Source organism: Panthera leo, chromosome C2 (assembly GCF_018350215.1).
Source record: "Panthera leo isolate Ple1 chromosome C2, P.leo_Ple1_pat1.1, whole genome shotgun sequence".
NCBI classification, from domain to species: domain Eukaryota; kingdom Metazoa; phylum Chordata; class Mammalia; order Carnivora; family Felidae; genus Panthera; species Panthera leo.
This window is the reverse complement of record NC_056687.1, coordinates 86,197,799-86,218,881: the sequence shown is the minus strand read 5'-3', so window position 1 is coordinate 86,218,881 and position 21,083 is coordinate 86,197,799. Positions and strand designations below refer to the sequence as shown.

General features: G+C 35.9%; 1 protein-coding gene across 2 annotated transcripts in view; it reads right to left on the bottom strand.

Annotated features, from left to right (window-relative positions):
• CCDC39 (coiled-coil domain containing 39) overlaps positions 1-21,083 on the bottom strand; it is a 51,047-nt gene that overhangs the window by 5,716 nt on the left and 24,248 nt on the right. For both annotated transcript variants that reach the window (XM_042955157.1, XM_042955158.1), the window contains exons 12-14: positions 18,741-18,878; positions 16,172-16,380; positions 2,272-2,395 (exon numbers count right to left, since the gene is read on the bottom strand). In XM_042955157.1, the coding sequence (XP_042811091.1) occupies positions 2,272-2,395; positions 16,172-16,380; positions 18,741-18,878 (471 nt within the window). The remainder of the gene's footprint in view (positions 1-2,271; positions 2,396-16,171; positions 16,381-18,740; positions 18,879-21,083) is intronic.

The following is a 21,083-nucleotide window of genomic DNA, read 5'->3' as shown; positions in this document are numbered from 1 at the left end:
CAAGTTTTTTTATTTGAAAAATACTGTAGTGGGAGAAAGCTAGAATGAATCAAAACAGCTAGATTTTAGTTTTGGGTTTCCCACAAGTGAGTTGAGTAACAATTCACTTTCCTTCTCCAAGTTCAGTTTCTTTATTTGTCAAACAAAGGTGCTGAGTTTGTACATTTATACATATTTTCTGATCTAATTCCATATATACCTTAAACTTCTAGAAACTCCATGATCCTTTTTGGCTCTAAGAGAATAGAGAACGTATACCTTTTATTGTAGATTTAGAAAGCTGATATTAGGGTGAAATTTTTATTTACTCCTTTCTGTCAGCATTTTAAAGCATATTCTAGTAATTTCATTTTCTAATAGTTTCATTAAATTGTGGTCAGAGTTGAGCTGTTTCCTTATAAGGACTATGTAAGATACATTGAGTTTAGTTACAAAGAAATAGTTTCATTTTTATACATCTGGCACATGTAAGTGTTAAGAGTAAAACATTTAAATATGCTATACAATGAAACATGGAATAATGTGGCAAGCTGTGGACCCTGGAGAGGATGGAAAGTGGAGTGGCATTAGGAAACTGGGAAGGTAACTGATCACCTCTATTCATCTTATATATCCCTTATAGTGACATTTATCTAGCAACTTCACTGTGAACAGAAGGCATATACTCTTTTCCTCAAAAAATTTGCCTGTTTTCCTGAAAAATGGATGCATTATTACCACCATCATCATCACAGCAATAAAAATAATGACAGCTAACATTTACTGAGGGCTCATTTTACTCCAGGCACTGTTTAAGAGCTTTACATATATTTCTTCATTTACTTCTCACAGCAAAAGTAATAATATCCTCATTTTGCAAGTGAGGGAACTAAGCACCCCAAATGATTAAATAAATTATTCAAGGTCACTTGATGATGGAGGCACTCTTAACACCAGTGCTTTTAGATAAGTCATCACAGCCCTTGTTAAAAGAGAAACTTAACTGGAATTGCAACATCTACCTTCTTCCCAACACTGAACAGACTAGAGCCTACCCTTCACCCCTCAGGGACTCTCAAAACCAGAGAAAAAGTCTGAGGTTTCCTCTGACCTAGGAATCTTGTGCCACCATCCATGCCATCCATGCCAGAGAAAAAGTCTAGGTCAGACTCTCAAAACCAGGAGGAAAGTCTCATTAGTATAGGGCAGAAGCCTCAAGTAATACAGACTGATGAGTTACAAGAAGGGTTTGACAGCTGGGACTCCTTTCTCATATAGGTAGAACTTCCTGAGGCAAAGTGGCAGGCATATCCTACTCCATGCGTCTGTTAAGAGCATGCTCAAAGAAGGGCTATAGAAGGAAACTTGGAAGATTAAATACAACTCAAAGGAAAGGGAACATCCATCCATGAGGGCCATCCTCTAAAGGTGTGAATTGGGAGATGTTCTCACTCCTATCAGTGTATGATAGAGGAAAAATGAATTAAATTTTCCATTCCCTCTTAGTGTCTTGAGTAACTTCCCAGACCTCTGTGTAAGGTAAATCACACCTATTCAGGGTATTTTCTACATGGGAAAGATGAATATAGCAGTACTCAGGGAAATGCATCCGATTTCTGATCACTTCTCCATTTCTCCTTATGGGTTACTAGGTAAAGATAACCATGAAATGGCAGACAACTCTCAAACATCAGAATAGAGCAGATTCACCTGATGTGTCTGTCTCCCATCTAACATGAAGGCAAAGGAACAGTCCTCTTGCTCTCTGGATATCTGCCTTACCAGAGCTGCAGTGGTAAATTGGAGAATAAGATTCAAAGGTGGTGTAGCTCCAGGGGATGATGTGGTCTAGGATACAGCCATATGAGCAGATAGCTATGGGGAAGTAAAGCTTTGAGCCTGAGGTGTTGAACAGGTTGTTACATGAGTGTTTATTAAAGACATGCAGGTCTTAGGATAAAACAGATTATAAATCTTGAATAAATGAGGGAAAATGACATGACACAAATGATAGCCAAAAAAAAAAAAAAAGTATCAAAGAGTCGTCCAGACCCCTCTTTGACCTCATGGACTCAAGGTGTATAAAAATAATACCTTCAGTACCTCCACCTAACCACTAATGTTTTATAGCTCTAGTAGCTATGAGTGCGCCATGAAATTTGAAATTGCATGGCAAAAAAAACCAAAACACAAAAAACAATGACATTTTGGTTATTAACAAAGAGCTGGCAAGATACTTGCCAGTACAAAAGATACTTCACTATATCACAACTATGAACCAATTAAGATTACCTTTATTACATAATAGGCCTGTGTTTTCTCCTCTTCTCCTTCAGGAGGCAGCATAACAACAGTAAGGATTTCATATCTGTTCTTCAGCTTATCAATTTTACTTAGCCTCTCATGAAACTCAGCACTAAAATGGAAAGAAAAAGAAAAATTAAGCACTGAAAAACAACGTACTTTTTTAAAAAGGACTACAGTATTCTTATATAAGACATTTGTATTACTACTGAATTCAAACAGGTTAAATGTGTTCTTTCTTTTCAATTTATAATTAGTGGGAAGGTCTCAGGCTTCACCCTATTTGAAAGCTAAGAAGTTAGCCTGCCATTGTTTCATGGATGTTGGCATGGATGGTGGCACAAGATTCCTAGGTCAGAGAAAAAGTACTTTATCATTTATGGCATACCAAGCAGCATGAGATTCCTGCTTGCAGTGCTCTTGAAATCCCATGAAGCTGAGAAGGGGCTCAAATGGATGCTACACACACCACAGGTTTATATCACAGCTGAGAAACCGCAAGCTAGGTAAGCCAAATATTTTATAATGGAAACTAAGCAAATATATTCAATATTTACTCCACAGGGAGGATACTGCCTCTAGCTTCTGAAGCTATTTGGTGTCCTGCTGGAAGCCGAGCTATCCCAGCCTGATGGCAAGGCCCAGGCTGTGGATGGATTGGTGACTGCAAGGCGGCCCACCAACAGTACTTGTACTCCCGCTTGTAGGTAATTTGGCCTTAATAAAAGTACCTTGGGTATTGTCTGTTGGAGAATTGCCCTTGACAGGCCCCCTGGGAAAAGAACCATTAGGAAAGAAAATAAGGTTCTGCAAGAAATTGTGCGGCCTTACATTTAGCCCTTGCCATCCCCTATGGAGACTCCTCTACTTACAGGAAGGATAACCTCATGCATTTGCCAGCAAAGAGGGCCTGTAGAGAAGAGACATATGGATTTGAAAGCCCCACTCCAGCACCTAAGGAGTGTATCTCTGGGCACAGGTGACTTCAACTCCTAGGCCCACCTGGCCCCCAGAGGCATTCCAGATGATGACTGAACCTAGTCAGTTAAGGTACAGAATGCTTCATTGGTTCCTAGGTGCATTGTCTCTCTGAGAATGTATGAGGCATGGGTTTCTAAGGCTTTTTCGGCCCCTTCCTGGCACCTCGGACCAAGGCAAACACATTGTTCTTCTGGCTTCAAGTGGTTCAGGAAAAAACAACCAGGAGGTCATGTCTCTGTAACTGTTCCACTTGAGGTGTTGAGAGATAGATGACCTTTCATGAAAACAGCAAAGCAAATGCTTTATAACTATAAGATTATAGATAAACGCAGGTCCATAATGGAATAATGTAAGAGATTAATCAATAATCAAAGGGCGGGACATTACGAGAAAATCGCCATGTTATTTCTTAAAGGTTGATTCCACATAGGAACATTTTCAAAATTAGGTCAAAACATAGATGACATATGCTACAAGGAAATCACTAGACAATATAATGCCACGTTTGCTACAATAAATCGGCCAATTCAACACACTGCTGTTGTCTGTGTCCATTTTATTTTTGTTTTGTTTTGTTTTGTTTTCACTTTTTCGCTGATGCCGTTCATCCTTCAGGAACCCCTGGTTGCTGGAGCTGGTCTCCGGCACTATCCGAACATCTTTTAGAAGATAGTTTAATGGAAATCAAAACCACAATATCACTTCACAGCCTCAGGATAGCATACTGCATGATTCCATTTATATGAAGTATCTAAAGCAGTCAAATTCACATAGAAAGAATGGTGGTTACCAAGGGCTGAAGGGAGGAGGAAATGCAAGCTTAGTGTGTAGAGCATATAGAGTTCCAGTTTTAGAAAATGAAAGAGTTCTGGAGATCTGACACAACAATGTGAATATTAAAGATATATTAAGCACTGAACTGTACACTTAAAAATGGTTAAGATGGTATATTTGATATGTTTTTTACCAAGATTTTTTAAAGATAGTCCAGAACAGGAAACTTAGTGCCGTTCCTTGCAAGGCATACAGAAATATGAGAAACCCACGAAGAATTGTCTCCCAAGATTTAGAATTTTTATATGCTGATTATTTTTTCCTTTTATTCCAGTAAATTCCTATTTTATGAACTTTTTGAAACTTATTTTATAATAATACTAATAATGCTAATATTTGCATGGCAACATGAAGAATGACTCATTTGCCTACTACAACATCATGAAGGTGCACCATCTAACCATGGCAAACAGAGATCTTCAACCTACCAGTTTTCTTACTCTTAAAGAAAGTTGGTGGTAAAATACATTAAGTGACAGAAGTTACAGCTTTGCAGTAACAGTACTACTGCTGTATTATGAAAAATATTCATTCATCCTTTGTATAACTTGCCTTCCAGCTTAAGATGGTGGACTGAGTACAAGTATATCTCTCCTTCCTAAAATGTTAAAGAATAAAGGGAAAAAACCCACCACAGCTCTGGGAACAAGAAAGACACATTTTGTCATGAATTCATGAAAAAAATGAGAAACAAATGGGATATGACTGGCATGGGGGGAAAATGGAGATATGTACAGAAGATTAATGCAGAAGTAAGAGCCATGTTTCACCAGGGTGCCTAGGTGACTCAGTCATTTAAACATCCAACTTCAGCTCAGGTCATGATCTTGTGGTTCATGGGTTCAAGCCCCACATCAGGCTCTGTGCTGACAGCTCAGTGCCTGGAGCCTGCTTCCAGATTCTGTGTCTCCCTCTCTCTCTGGCCCTTCCCTGCTCACACTCTGTCTCTGTCTAAAATAAGTAAACATTTAAAAAGTTAAAAAAAAAAAAAAAAAAAAAAAAAAAAAAAAAAAAGAGCTATGTTTCACCAAAGAAGTGTGGAGAAAATTCAAGCCCAGAAATAAGAAAAAGAGCAAGAATGATCTCTGAGGCCATTTATTAAAGTAATTAATAAAAGGATTGCTACAGAACATTTGGGCCACTCTCCTCAACCCCTCAAAGTATACAGAAATGCTGGCAGGAATTATTTATGCTCCAATGAGAACTCCCAAATTACGAAAGTTCCTAGCACTGTATGTTGGAGCTGGAGAGAAAAGTAAAAAAGAACATGATGTAATTCCAGGCCCCCAAGAAAGTGGAGGTTATTAAAAAACAAAGTTTCGTCCATAAAGAAAATAAAGTCTTTATCACCCAAAATAAACTCCTTCAGGGAAAAACTCCTTATGACCCTTAAGGGACAGATTAGCCCAGCACCTACGAGCAGTCCTCCCTTTACAGGAGAGACCAGCTGGAAAAAAAAGATCTACCTAATTGCAGAAGACACACATACCAGCTAACTATATCAATCGTCATGATTATTAATTAAACACTTGTTAATAAATATAACAGAAAGCCAAAGACTATCAGACATTTTGGGAAGTTAACGGGATAAATGAAAAGAACAAAATGAGCAAACACAGAACATACCCTAGGAGATACAAAAATAATGCATGGGACAAAAGAGAACTTTCAAAGTATCCCAGTGTCTCAAAAAGATGAGAGAATTTGGATCCAAAACTATCCATAAAGCAAGAATGGGCTAGTATGAAAAGAAAGGACCAATGAAGGAACAAAAATCCTTGCAAATAGTTTTCCCTTTTCAATTTAATTGTAGTAAATAAGAAAGATTAAATCAGTGATCTAGAGAGAAAGAGGAGGAGGGGCAGAGAATGAAGAGCAGGCAAAAAGGAAATGGAGAGGGAGACAGAGAATGAGACTATCTTTAAAAGTAGAATAAAAAGAACAGAAATTTTAAAATGAGAGTAAAATTAAGAAATCCAGAAGACAGATCTAAGAAGACCGATATCCACTAAAAATGAGCCAACAAATCAGAAAACAGAGAGTAGTATGAGAAAAAAAATTAGAGAACTAGTAGAAAAATATTTTCCTGACCTGAAGAAAAGCATTAATGAAGTAATTGAAAGAGTTCACCAAAATTCAAACAAGAAAAATGAAAAAACAAAAATAAAAAATGAACAGAACCACCCAGACACATAGGGAAATTCTTAAACCCTAAGGATAAAAAGAGTGTCCCAAATCTATTCAGAAAGCAAACAAAAACCAGACACCATACAAAATAAAATGAATTAGTCTGATAAACCTCTCATAAACAACACTATCATCTAGAAGAATACAAAACAATGCTTTCAAAGTTCAACTGTAATTTAAATATGAGTAGAATAAATATGTTTTAAACATGCAAGAACTCAAAAATTTCAGAAAACATCAATTCTGGAAAATAATTCAAAACATACTCCAGAGAAATAAAATGAGAATCCAGAAAATAGGATGACAAAGGATACATGAAAGAATATTAAATCAAAAAAAGTATATAGCTACATTGAAATTCTTGCTGGCAACTGTACAGTTTAATGCAAGTTATGACAAAGGAGTTCTATAAAAATAGAGACATAATATTAAAAACAATAAATAACAACCTGAAACTATAATTGGTGATTTCAACAATACGTGAAAGTTGGAGAGAGGAAATATAGCAATAAAAGATGCTAAGGTCTTATCTCTTTTATGAATGAAAAAAATCAGAGGCTAATTAATCTTCAGTATTCACAGAGAAATGGGAAGGTTAAAGTTTCTTTTGAATTTAAGAATAACCAACAAAAATATTAAAATTAGAATGTACATATTCCAAACAATAAAAGAGGAAACAAAGGAAAAACAAAATTCAGTAAAGCCAATGAAAGACAGGGAAGACAAAAAGAATACCTATCATATGATCCACTTCTAGGTATTTACTCAAGAGAAAAGGAAGTATATATTCATACCAAGAAAACATATATTCATAAAGCCTAATCTGTAATAGCCAAAACAAGAACTAACTCAAATGTTCATCAATAGGTAAATGTACACATAAATTGGGGTAGATGTGTGCAATGGAATATGAACTATTCAGTGATAAAAATCTAGGGTCAGCAGAACATCCTGCCTGCCCATGAGCAAAGAATGGCTTTTACATTTTTAAATGTAAAGTTATTCCAAAAAAATTGAGAGGAAAATTATACTTCATGAAAAGTAAAAATTCTAGGAAATTCAAACTTCAGCATCCAAAAGTTTTATTGAAACACATCCACGCTCATTTATTTTCTTAGTATCTATAGCTGCTTTCACTCTACAATGACAGAGTTGAGTTGTTGCAACAGAGACCACATGGCCCACAAAACCTAGAATATTTACTATTTAGCCCTTAAAGAAAAAAATTGTGTGAGATAGCTAACTTGTTTTAGCCTTCAAGATGAAAATTATAATTAGCTAACCATCACTCTCACAAAGTTAAAGAACATCAAAATAAACCCACAAAGATAGAAGAAAAAAAATCATAAATGTGACAGCAGCAACTAATAAAATAGAAAATGAATTCACAATAGAAAAAAATCAAGAAACATTTCTTTTTCAAACAGTAATAACATTCATTAACTATAAGAAAGATGATTCCTCCTAAAACAGAGAAGTCACAAATAACCATTACCAGGAATGAAAAGCTACAAACACTATAGCTATTAAAAAATAATAAAAATCTGGGCGCCTGGGTGGCGAAGTGTCTGACTTCGGCTCAGGTCATGGTCTCACAGTTTGTGAGTTCGAGCCCCATGTTGGGCTCTGTGCTGACAGCTCAGAGCCTGGAGCCTGCTTCAGATTCTGTGTCTCCCTCTCCCTCTGCCCCCTTCACCACTCACGCTCTATCTCTCTCTCTCAAAAATAAATATTAAAAAAAATTTTTAAATAATAATAAAATGATACAGAGAACGCTTTATGGCAATAACTGAAAATATAGATGAAATGGAAATTTTTCCTAGGGAAAAATATAATTTACTAAAACCGACTCAAGAATAAATAAAAAATACGCACTGTCCTATAGTCAATAAATAAATTGAACCAACAGTTTAAAATCTTTTTTAAAAAAGGCCTCCAATGGCTTTACTGGTAAGATCTTTGAAAATTCAAGAAAGATATAATTCTACTCTTTCACAGCCTTATCCAGACTATAGAAAAATAAGAAACACACAAAATTATTTTCTGAAAGCCAGCATAACCTTAATAATCTGATGATTTGACAAGGGCAATAGAGAAAGGAGAATTATAACCATGGATGCAATAATTGTGTACAAATGTTACCAAACAAAATCTAGATATATACAAAATGTAGTATGTGGCAGACAAGTTTTGTTTATTCCAGGAATGTAATGTTGTTTGAACTTTGAAAAAGCAATCAGTATATTTAATTATATTAACAGACTAAAGGAGCTACATCATATCAATGAATGCAGGAAAAGCACATAACAAAAGTCAACATCCACTTTTGATGAAACAAAATAACCTCTTAGCAATGAATGAAAATAGATGGGTGCTCCCATAATCTTCTAACGAGTATTTTTTTTAATTCTACAATTCATACTTAATGATAAAGCAGTGAACATTTTGCCTTCAAAATCAGGCACAAGACAAGGGGACCTGCAGTCACCACTGCTAGTCAGCACTGACCTAAAGGTTAGATAACAAGGGCAGTGAGTCAAGAGAAAGAGAAGTTATAAGACTGTAAAGGGAAACACAAAACTGTCACTGCAAATGATGTGAATGAAATACCTAGAAATCAGAATCTACAGATCAACTATCAGAATTAATAAAAGTTTAAGCAAATTGCTGGATTCTTAATACACAGAAATCAACTGTATTTCTTATAATGCCAGCAACAAACCAAAAATGAAATAATTTAAAAGGAGATAACATTGACAGAAACATTTTTAAAAACAGCACGTAGCTAGGAATAAATCTTTTTTTATAAAATATATGCAAAACCTCTAAAATGTTTCAATAAATGCAGCTATTGGGTATCCATAAAGGAAAACATGTTATTGAACTCTTAACACAAACCATACACAAAAATCAGTTCCAAGAGAATTAGTGATCTCATTGTAAAAAGGATGATCTAAAGAATGAAGGGTGAGTCAAAGGAAAGAGAGAAGAGGGAGAGGCCAAGACGTTGGAAGAGCATGGAAGTTTATTTTGCATCTTTCATCCCTGAAATTCAGCCAGATCAACATTAAACCATCTTGCATACCTACAAAACTTATTTGAGGATTAAGAAAACAATATGCAAAACTTGAACCACAGAACTTGACAGGTTACACAGAGAGCTGAACTTGGGGAAAAAGAAGCCGTGGAGGGCAGGGAGCTGTTTTTGCTTATGGAAAGAAGATAGAAATAGGGGGAGAGTATGGAAAATCAACCCCCCCCCCCCAAAGCAGCTGGAGAGAAGGTGGAAGAGTGGAAACAGCCCAAAGGACTAAACAAAAAAGGGAGAAAGGAGAGGGTTTAAATTTCATTAAGACTTTATAAACAAGGGGAGTGCAGAGTCTGAAACTTCACAGCTGGATAGGTGGTAGTGCTCTGGTGGGAAGGGCAAATCCTCAGGAACACAGAGAGGTCCAAGGGGTCCTCAGGCCACACAGGGAGTGGCAGTTCTTCTGCTGGGAGGACATTTGGTAGAGACTGTGCAGCCTCCCCACAGGCAAAGGCCCTAGAGAATAACCACATTCACCGTTGCTGGAACAAGGACGTTAAGGGTGAATCCTGGCACCAGAAGTGCGTTCTGATTTACCATAATCCCTGAAACACTGCTGCTACACGAGTGAGTGAACATTTTCTGGGGCAGGCTGGCATCCAGCTGCAGTCTCTGGGCATTGGCAGCAGTGCGGTCTCAAGAACATCCCTGGGGGCAGGCCAGCACCCAGCCATTGTTCAGTGAGACCCTCCCCCAGAGGGTCTGAGTGGGTCAAAGCCACGGTCCCTCAGAAGTGAGGGGTTGGGAAATAGAGCCCCATCTGAGATAAAAGTCAGGTGGGAGGTACTGCCTGGCAGCCTGACAGCTTGGTCATGTACAGTATAGAAGTGGGGAGTATATGGAAGACCAAGACAAAGGAGGGGTGCTTGATTGCAGCCGGGAAGAGCACAGAGTTCTGAAACTAGAAACTGAGTAGCTGGGTGATGCCATTTTCAACCCTCCTGGGCATGCACATACACACCTACACATGCCACAACAATCCACCCCAGTAAGCTAAGCAGCGCCATCTAATGGAGAATGGAGCTGTTACACTAAGTCCCACCCTACTGAGCCAACTATGCTCTTGAGGAACACCACAAGTCTCTCCTCTTGCTAAGTTTACAGACTATAAAGTGCTTCATAGTTTGACTTCTAGGGGACACTGGATGTAATTTCAATCATATTTCATTCTGTTTGCTGGTCCATCTATTGTTTTTTTTTTTTCTTTTTCTTTTTCTTATTCTTGAATACAGAAAGAGAAAAAATTAATTTTTTTCATTTTTATTAAAAAGATCTTTCTTTAAATTTTCTCTACTATATTTTTTACTTTTTTGTAAACTTCTTAAATTCTATTTTACTTTCATCATTTTATTTTATCCTGTTTTACTGTATTCATTTTTTCAAATTTTTAAACGTGTTCCTTTGTTTTTTTTCCTTTTTTTTTTTTTCCTTTTCTTATCTTTCCCTTTTTACTCGAATCTATCAAGCTTCTTTCAACGAGACCAAAATATACCGAGGATCCAGCATCCTTTATTTGACTTTGTGGTTTTGTTTTTAACTAAGAAACATTTTTTTTTTTACTTTATTAGTTCCTTTTCTTCCTTCAAAATGACAAAAGGAAGGAATTCACCGTAAAAGAAAGAACAGGAAGAAATGATAGCCAGGGATTAATCAACACAGATACAAGCAAGATGCCTGAACCAGAATTTAGAATCACAATAATAAGAATACTAGCTGGCATTGAAAATAGATTAGAATCCCTTTCCGTGGAGATAAAAGAAGTAAAAGCTACTTAGGATAAAAAAAAAATTCTATAACTGAGCTGCATCTCAAATGAAGGCCACAGCGGCAAGGATGGATGAAGGAGAGCAGCAAATCAGCGATATAGAGGACAAACTTATGGAGAACAATGAAGCAGAAAAAAAGCTAGGGAGACTAAGGCAAAAGAGCACGATATAAGAATTAGAGAACTCAGTGACTCCTTAAAAAGGAATAACATGAGAATCTTAGGGGGTCCCAGAAGATGAAGAGAGAGAAAAAGGGGTAGGTTTATGTGAGCATATCATAGCGGAATACTTTCCTAACCTGGGGAAAGGCACAGATCAAAATCCAGGAAGCACAGAGAACTCCCATTAGATTCAACAAAAACTGACCATCAACAAGGCATATCATAGTCAAATTCACAAAATACTCAGGCAAGGAAAGAATCATGAAAGCAGCAAAGGGAAAAAAGACCTTAACCTACAAGGGAAGACAGATCAGGTTCGCAAGAGACCTATCCACAGAAACTTGGCAGGCCAGAAAGGAGTGGCAGGATACATTGAATGTGCTGAATCAGAAAAAGATATGCAGTGAAGAATTCTTTAGCCAGAAAGGCTGCCAGTCAAAATAGAAGGAGAGATAAAAAATTTCCCAGACAAAAACTAAAGGAGTTCCTGACCACTAAACCAGTCCTGCAAGAAATTTTAAGGGGGACTCTCTGAGGGGAGAAATAATGAAAAAAAAAAAAAAAAAAGACCAAAAGCAACAAAGATTAGAAAGGACTAGAGAACACCACCAGAAACTCCAATCTCTACAGGCAACATAATGGCAATAAATTTGTATCTTTCAGTACTCACTATAAATGTCAGTGGACTAAACACTCCAATCAAAAGACATAGGGTTACAGAATGAATAGGAAAACAAGATCCATCTATATGCTGTTTACAAGAGACACATTTTAGACCTAAAGACACCTTCAGATTGAAAGTAAAGGTATGGAGAACCATCTATCATGCTAATGGTCACCAAAGAAAGCCAGAGTAGCTACACTTATATCAGACAATCTAGGTTTTAAAATAAACACTGTGACAATAAATGAAGAGGGGCATTATATAATAATTAAGGGGTCTATCCACCAAGAAGATCTAACAATTGTAAACATTTATGCTTCAAATGTTTGTGCTTCAAATGTGGAAGCACCCAAATATATAAAGCAATTAATCACAAACATAAAAAAAAACCCATTGGTAATAATACCATAATAGTAAAGGACTTCAACACCCCACTTACAACAATGGACAGATCATCTAAACAGAAAATCAACAAGGAAACAACAGCTTTGAATGGCACAATGGACCAGACTGACTTAACAGATATATTCAGAACATTTCACCCTAAACCAGCAGAATACACATTCTTCTCTAGTGCACATGGAACATTCTCCAGAATAGATCACATACTTGGACAAAAATCAGGCCTCAACAAGTACAAAAAGATTGAGAGCATACTGTGCATATTTTCAGACCATGATGCTATGAAACTCGAAATCAATCACAAGAAATAATTTGGAAAAATAACAAATACTTGGAGACTAAATAACACCTTAATAAAGAATGAATGGGCTAAGCAAGAAGTTAAAGAGGATATTAAAAAGTACATGGAAGCCAATGAAAATAACACCACAGTCCAAAACCTCTGGGACACAGCAAAGGCAGTCATAAGAGGGAAGTATATAGCAATCCAGGCCTTCCTATAGAAGGAAGAAAGGTCTCAGATACAACCTAACCTTAACATCTTAAAGAGCTGGAAAAGAACAGCAAATAAAACCCAAAACCAGAAGACAGGAAATAATAAAGATTAGAGCAGATATCAATGCTATGGAAACAAACAACAACAACAACAAACAGTAGAACAGATCAATGAAACCAGAAGGTGGTTCTTTGAAAGAATTAACAAAATTGATAAACCCCTAGCCAGTTTGATCAAAAAGAAAAAGGACCCAAATAAATAAAATCAAGAATGAAAGAGGAGAGATCACAGCCAACACAGCAGAAATACAAACAATAATAAGAGAATATTGTGAGCAATTATATGCCAAATAAAATGGGCAATCTGGAAGAAATGGAAAAATTCCTAGAAACATAGAAACTACCAAACCTGAAACAGGAAGACATAGAAAATTTGAACATACCCATAACCAGCAAAGAAACTGAATTACTATTCAAATTATCTACCCCCTTCCCCCCCCCAAAAAAAGAGCCCAGAGCCAGATGGCTTTCCAGGGGAATTCTACCAAATATTTAAAGAAGAGTTAACACCTATTCTTTTGAAGCTACTCCAAAAAAATAGAAATGGAAGGAAAATTTCCAAACTCATTGTATGAAGCCAGCATTACCTTGATTCCAAAACCAAAAACCCCACTAAAAAGGAAAACTACAGACTAATATCCCTGATGAACATGGATGCAAAATTTCTCAACAAGATACTAGCCAACTGGATACAACAATACATTAAAAAAATTATTCACCACAAGTGGGATTTATACCTGGGATTCAGGGCTGATTCAATATCTGCCAAATAATCAGTGTGATACATCACATCAATAAAAGAAAGGGCAAGAACCACATGATCCTCTCAATAGATGCAGAGAAAACATTTAACAAAATACAGCATCCATTCTTGATAAAAACCCTCAAGAAAGTAGGGATAGAAGGATCATACCTTGAGATCATAAAGTCATATATGAAAGACCCACCACTAATATTATCCTCAATGGGGGAAAAACTGAGAGCTTTCCTCGTACAGTCAGGAACACGACAGGGAGGTCCACTCTCACCACTGTTATTCAATATAGTATTGGAAGTCTTACTCTCAGCAATCAGACAATACAAAGGAATAAATGGCATCCAAATTGGCCAGGAGTAAGTAAAACTCTCACTCTTCACAGATGACATGATACTTTATATGGAAATCCCAAACGATTCCACCAAAAAACTGCTAGAACTGATCCATGAATTCAGCAAAGTCACAGGATATAAAATCAATGCACAGAAATCAGTTGCATTCCTATACACCAATGAAGCAACAGAAAGAGAAATCAAGGAATCGATCCCATTTACAATTGCACCAAAAACCATAAAATATCTAGGAATAAACCTAACCAAAGAGGTGAAAAATCTATACACTGAAAACTATAGAGAGCTTATGAAAGAAATTGAAGAAGACACAAAGAAATGGAAAAATATTCCATACTCATGGATAGGAAGAACAAATATTGTTAAAATTGTCAATACCACCCAAAGCAATCTACATATTCAATGCAATCCCTATCAAAATAATACCAACATTCTTCACAGAGCTAGAACAAACAATCCTAAAATTTGTATGGAACCGGAAAAGACCCCAAATAACCAAAACATCTTGCAAAAGAAAACCGAAGCTGGAGGCATTACAAACCCGGACTTCAAGGTATATTACAAAGCTGTAATCACCAAGAGAGTATGGTACTGGCACAAAAAACAGACGCTCAGATCAATGAAACAGAATAGAGAACCCAGAAATGGACCCACAAACATATGGCCAACTAATCTTTGACAAAGCAGGTAAGAATATCCAATGGAACAGAGACAGTCTCTTCAGCAAATGGTGCTGGGAAAACTGGATCTCAGCATGCAGAAAAATGAACCTGGACCACTTTCTTACACAATACACAAAAATAAACTCAAAATGGATGAAAGACCTCAATGTAAGACAGGAAGCCATCAAAATCCTCGAGGACAAAGCAGGTATAAACCTCTTTGACCTTGGCCACAGAAACTTCTTACTCAACATGCCTCTGGAGGCAAGGGAAACAAAAGCAAAAATGAACTATTGGGACCTCATCAAAATAAAAAAAAACTTCTGCACAGTGAAGGAAACAATCAGCAAAACTAAAAGGCAACCGACAGAATGAGAGAAGATATTTGCAAATGACATATCAGATCAAGGGGTAATATCCAAAATCTATAAAGAGCTTATCAAACTCAACACCCAAAAAATTTATCCAGTTAAGAAATGGGCAAAAGACACGAATAGACACTTCCCCAAAGAAGACATCCAGATGGCGAACAGACACATGAAAAAATGCTCCATATCACTCATCATCAGGGAAATACAAATCAGAACCACCATGAGATACCACCTCACACCTGTCAGAATGGCTCACATTAACAACTCAGGCAACAACAGATGTTGGCGAGGATGTGGAGAAAGAGGATCTCTTTTGCACTGCTCGTGGGAATGCAAGCTGGTGCAGCCACTCTGGAAAACAGTATGGAGGCTCCTCAGAAAATTAAAAATAGGACTACCCTATGACCCAGGAATTGCACTACTAGGCATTTATCCAAGGGATACAGGTATGCTGTTTGAAAGGGACACACGCACCCCATTGTTTATAGCAGCACTATCGACAATAGCCAGTCAGGAAAGAGCCCAAATGTCCATCGACAGATGAATGGATAAAGAAGATGTGGTATATACATATAATGGCGTATTACTCAGCATTCAAAAAGAATGAAATCTTGCCATTTGCAACTACGTGGATGGAACTGGAGGGTATCATGAGAAGCAAAATTAGCCAGCCAGAGGAAGACAAATATCATATGACTTCGCTTATATGGGGAATTTAAGATATAAAACAGATGAACATAAGGGAAGGGAAGCAAAAATAAGATAAAAACAGGAAGGGGGACAAAACATAAGAGATTTAAATATAGAGAACAAACAGAGGGTTGCTGGTGGGGTTGTGGGAGGGGGGATGGGATAAATGGGTAAGGGGAATTAAGGAATCTACTCCTGAAATCATTGTTGCACTGTATGCTATCTACCTTGGATGTATATTAAATAATTAATTAATTTTCTAAAAAAGAGAGAGAGGAAAAAGCATAGATTTATGACTAAAATATGCTCTATATATTAAAAGCCTTTTCAAACAAGAAGATAAACATCCAGTCAGTTCTTCTAACGTCAGCCATACATTTTCAAAAACTTTTAGCAGTATTTTAAAACTAGAATTATCACCTTATGTTTTGCCGTTCTTGATCAACATATCTTATTTGTGATGCAAGCATTGTTTTATGAACCTTAATTTCTTCGATTCTTTCTTCCATAGCTCTGTGTAATTGTTGTTTTCTTTTTTCCAGAGAAAGTACTTCTTCTGCCTTATTGTGAAGCATTTCTCGAGTACGCTTAACTTCAAGTTTTAAAAGGTTGTCTTCTATCATCAAATCCTATCAACAACAAAATTGTCAGATATTGAAATAATTAATGTTATACCCAAACCAAAATTTTTTTCTTATCGCCACAAAAGTCAAACTTGAAAATACAACATTTTCTAATTTGACCGCTGACCAAGATAAGTAGGATTAAATTTAGATTGCTCTGAGTGATGGTTTTTGTTCGTTTTTTATTTTAGGAAAAGGCTTATAGTTATTTCAAGTCTTTTATTATATTTCAATTTGAAATTTAAATTTTACTAAAAGAAAAAAGAAAGAAGTCACTCCTAAAAATGAAATGTACAATCTAGGAAATATGTAAAGCCCTATGGAGAAGCACATTTATATTCTAAATTAAATCTCACAAAATAATGTGTAAAAAATTTTTATTCTGAAGAATTCAGTCATGGATAGGGGATTGATACAAGAATACACAAATAGATCAATTTTCAGAATAGAAACAAACCCTCCTGAATGTAAGACTTTATTATTTCAAAACATAGCTTTTCAGTTGGAGAAAAGATTATATCCATACATCTCAAATGTACCAAAAATAAATTCCAGAAGCACGAAAAACTTAATGTAAGAGATGAAAGCAATGCAATTACTGGAATAGTAAACATTTGTTTGATTTTTAGTATGATAAAGAAGTTCCTAAGCATAAAAATTATGCAGGGAAAAACACTTAAATATTTGATGTCAAGAAAAGTTTTTAATGGGGTGCCTGGGTGGCTCAGTTGGTTAAGTGTTCAATTTCAGCTCAGGTCATGATCTCATGGTTTGTGAGTTTGAGCCCCATGTCAGGCTCTGTGTTGACAGCTCAGAGCCTGGAGTCTACTTCAGACCTGTGTCTCCCTCTCTCTCTGCTCCTCCCCTGCTCATGCCCTGTCTCTGCCTCTCTCAAAAATAAATTTAAAAAAAATTTTTTAAGTTTTTAATGTCAAAAACCTAAATAAAAATGTAAACATAAATGGAAAAAATATTGACAATATTTATGACAGAGTTAATATTTTTACGTATGAAGGTCTTTTGCAAAGCTACTTAAAAATATAAACCTCCTGGGACACCTGGGTGGCTCAGTTGGTTGAGTGTCTGACTTAGGTTCAGGTCATGATACTGCAGTTCATGGGTTCAAGCCCCACATTGAGCTCTGTGCTGACAGCTCAGAGCCTGGAGCCTGCTTTGGATTCTGTGCCTCCCTCTCTCTCTGCCCCTCCCCCATTCATGCTGTCTCTCTCTTTCTCTATTTCTCTCTCTCAAAATAAACATTAAAATAAACATTAAACATTAATAAACATTTAAAAAAGTGTGTGTGTGTATATGTGTGTGTATATGTGTGTGTGTATGTGTATATATATATATATGTGTATATATGTGTGTGTGTGTGTATATATATACATATATATATATATGATATATCTCCTAATGGTAATATGGGCCAAGATAATAAACTAGAGAGAGATCCAAAAAAGAAAGATAATGGAATATATCATAATAGAAAAAATGTTTTAAATATTTTTATTTAAACATAAATATTTTAAATTTTATGTTTAATCATGAAATGTTTTCACGTGTCACCAATTTAAAAAATATACACTAAAACAATGAGATACCATGTCTGCCCATCAAACTGGCAACAATGTTATAAATTATAATATCTAGGCTTACTGGTGGTGAATGCAACAGAATGCTTACACCCTGTTGGTGGGAGTATTAACTGAATCCTCTAGAAAACAATAGGCTTGAAAATAGTTTCAAGACACTGAAAATATTCATTCTTTTTGGACCATAATTATACACTTAGAAATTTTCCCTAAGGAACTCATTGAACAATTATGCAATGATATATATCCATGGTATATGATAATACTATTTATGTTTTTTTATTTTTTAGAATATTTTTAAGTAGGCTCCATACCAAATGTAGGACTCAAACTCATGGCCCTGAGATCAAGAGTCACATGCTCCAACTGAGCCAGCCAGGCACCCCTGAGATTACTATAACAGAATGACCAAACATTGGAAATAAACACGTATCCAAAAAACAGGAGACAGTTAACTAAATTATGGTAACTTCATGCAATAACCTGTAGAAAGCCCTTAAAAATAATTTTTAAAGAATACTAAAAGAATATTTAATGTTTGGAGACATACATGGAAAGAGATCATATATTTTCAATTTTTTTATAATATATATAAAGCCAATTTTCTTCAAAAGACTGAAAGGAAATAATATAACTTTAACACTTTCTCTAATATACAGGTACTATAATGACTTAGTTTACTTCCTTATAATTTGATATATTTTAAATTTTTTCTATAATTAGTATTAAAACATGTGGTTTTTAATATATGCATATATGATTTTACTGCACCTGTTTCAAAGCTTTGGCTTTATTAAATTCTTTCTCTGATCTGTCATTGAAAAGGTTTAGTTCATTTATTTTGGTCATGAGGGACTGTTTTTCACCACAATTTTTACTATGTGACTTCTTGATAAAATAAAGATCGTTCTGTAAAAAGGGGGAAAAGGTACATAAATACATATTTTAAATAGCATTAAGCACATACTATTAAACATATCTTACATTAAATTATATGCTCCATTGAATATTTATGATAATTGGGTTTTTAAATCTCACTCTTCACATTCTAATGTTTCCAATATAATATACATGGATATATTCATATAGAAACATTTTCATTTTATCACCTATTGATTTTATTGATTTGGCTTAGGTTCTAATTCTGGGAAATAGTATGTATGGTTCAACGTGAATTACTGAATGATTGCCATTTATGGGTAGAAATATGAGGAGGAAGTTAATTATTTGATTTAACCCAAGTCACAGAAGGTATAAACCTTAACAGTCTAAAAACCATAGGGTCTTGTTAACAGCACAAGCTCTAGAATCAGATGGCCTCAATTACACATTAGTCATCTGACCCTGGTGGGTAATCTCTTCCTCAGTTTCCTCATCTCTAAAATAGAGATGGTAACAACACCTTCTTCCCTGTGAAGATTAAAGATGTTACTGTCGACGGGTATATACAACAGTGTTTGACACAAAGAAATGTCAGGTATTATCACTATTATTTAATTACATGTATAATCACATCTTGCTAGAGAGAAAAATGCTAGAAAAGATCTAATTCCAGTAGATGCTTAACTGTGTCACACATTCCCAGATACCAGCTTACTGTTTTTATAACAGTTTGCATCTCTCCACTCACCCAGAGCTCAGAACAAGGTTAGTGGTCTCAGTCCTGTCTGGGCATCTAAAGCAAAAACATTCTAGTTTCAAGATGTAGTTCTATTTCTCTCTCCCTCTGTCTTTTTCTTTCTCTTCCTCTCTCCCTCCTTCCTATGCCTTTCTCATTACCTATATTTCTCTGAGAAATCAAAACCCAAGATTGTAGGGGTATCTGGGTGGCTCAGTCAGTTAAGCTTCTGACTTTGGCTCAGGTCAAGATCTCATAGCTTGTGAGTTTGTGCCCCATGTTGGGCTCTGTGCTGACAGCTCAGAGCCTGGAGCCAGCTTCAGATTCTGTGTCTCCCTCTCTCTCTGCCCCTCCCCCACTCACATTCTGTCTCACTCTCAAAAAAAAATTTTTTTAAATGCCTAAGATTGTAGTAAGACACTAAGAATTTTTTTATAAACATGTCATTTCATAAAATTAACTTTTAGAATGAAAAACTTTTAACTGAAAGTGATTTTCAACGAGAAGGACTTTGTTTCTATTATGCAAAAGAGTAGATGGAGTGGGATGGGAGAAGTAATGCAGAATGACTTCACAATGTCATGCTACTATTTAGAAGAGCAAACCTTCATTAGAAGGCTAACTAGCTTTAATATCTTTAAAAATTCATTTCCACTATCAACAATAGCCAAATTAGGGAAAAAGCCCATATGTCCATCAACTGATGAATGTATAAAGAAGCTGTGGTAGATATAGACAATGCAATATTACTCAGTGATCAAAAAGAATGAAATCTTGCCATTTGCAACAATACGGATGGAAGTAGAATGTATTATGCTAAGTGAAATGAGTCAATCGGAGAAGGACAAATAACATGATTTCACTAATATGTGGAATTTAAGAAACACAACAGATGAGCACAATAGAGGAAGGGACGGAAAAATAAGATAAAAGCAGAGAGGGAGGCAAACCATAAGACTCTTAAATACAGAGAAACAAACTGAGGGTTGCTGGAGGGGTGTTGGGTGGGGGGATGAGCTAAGTGGGTAATGGGCATTAAGGAGGACACTTGTTGGGATGAGCACTGGGTGTTATACGTAAGTGATGAATCACTGGGTTCTACTCCTGAAATCATTACTATACTATATATTAACTAAAAAATATATTAAAATAAATATTTATTTGTTTGTTTGTTTGTTTGTTTTACAAAATAAGAGCTCACTTTCACCTTGGTAGCCCTAAAGGAATTCAGAGCAATTCTTTTTATAACCACTAGAGGACACTCAACACAAGCATTTCAAATTGTAAATGACAAATTCTTTGGGGTTCTCATCCCATTCAGATCCATGATCTCACTCCTTCACTCTTACTTTCCAGTTAAATTTTAACATAGGTTTTACATTACATAGGTTCCCTGAATACAGGTTTTATATGACCATAAACATTAAAATACTCAAAGGTGAAGAACATTTTTACCTTATTAACAAAATAGTCATTCAAAATATTGTTACCAAGTA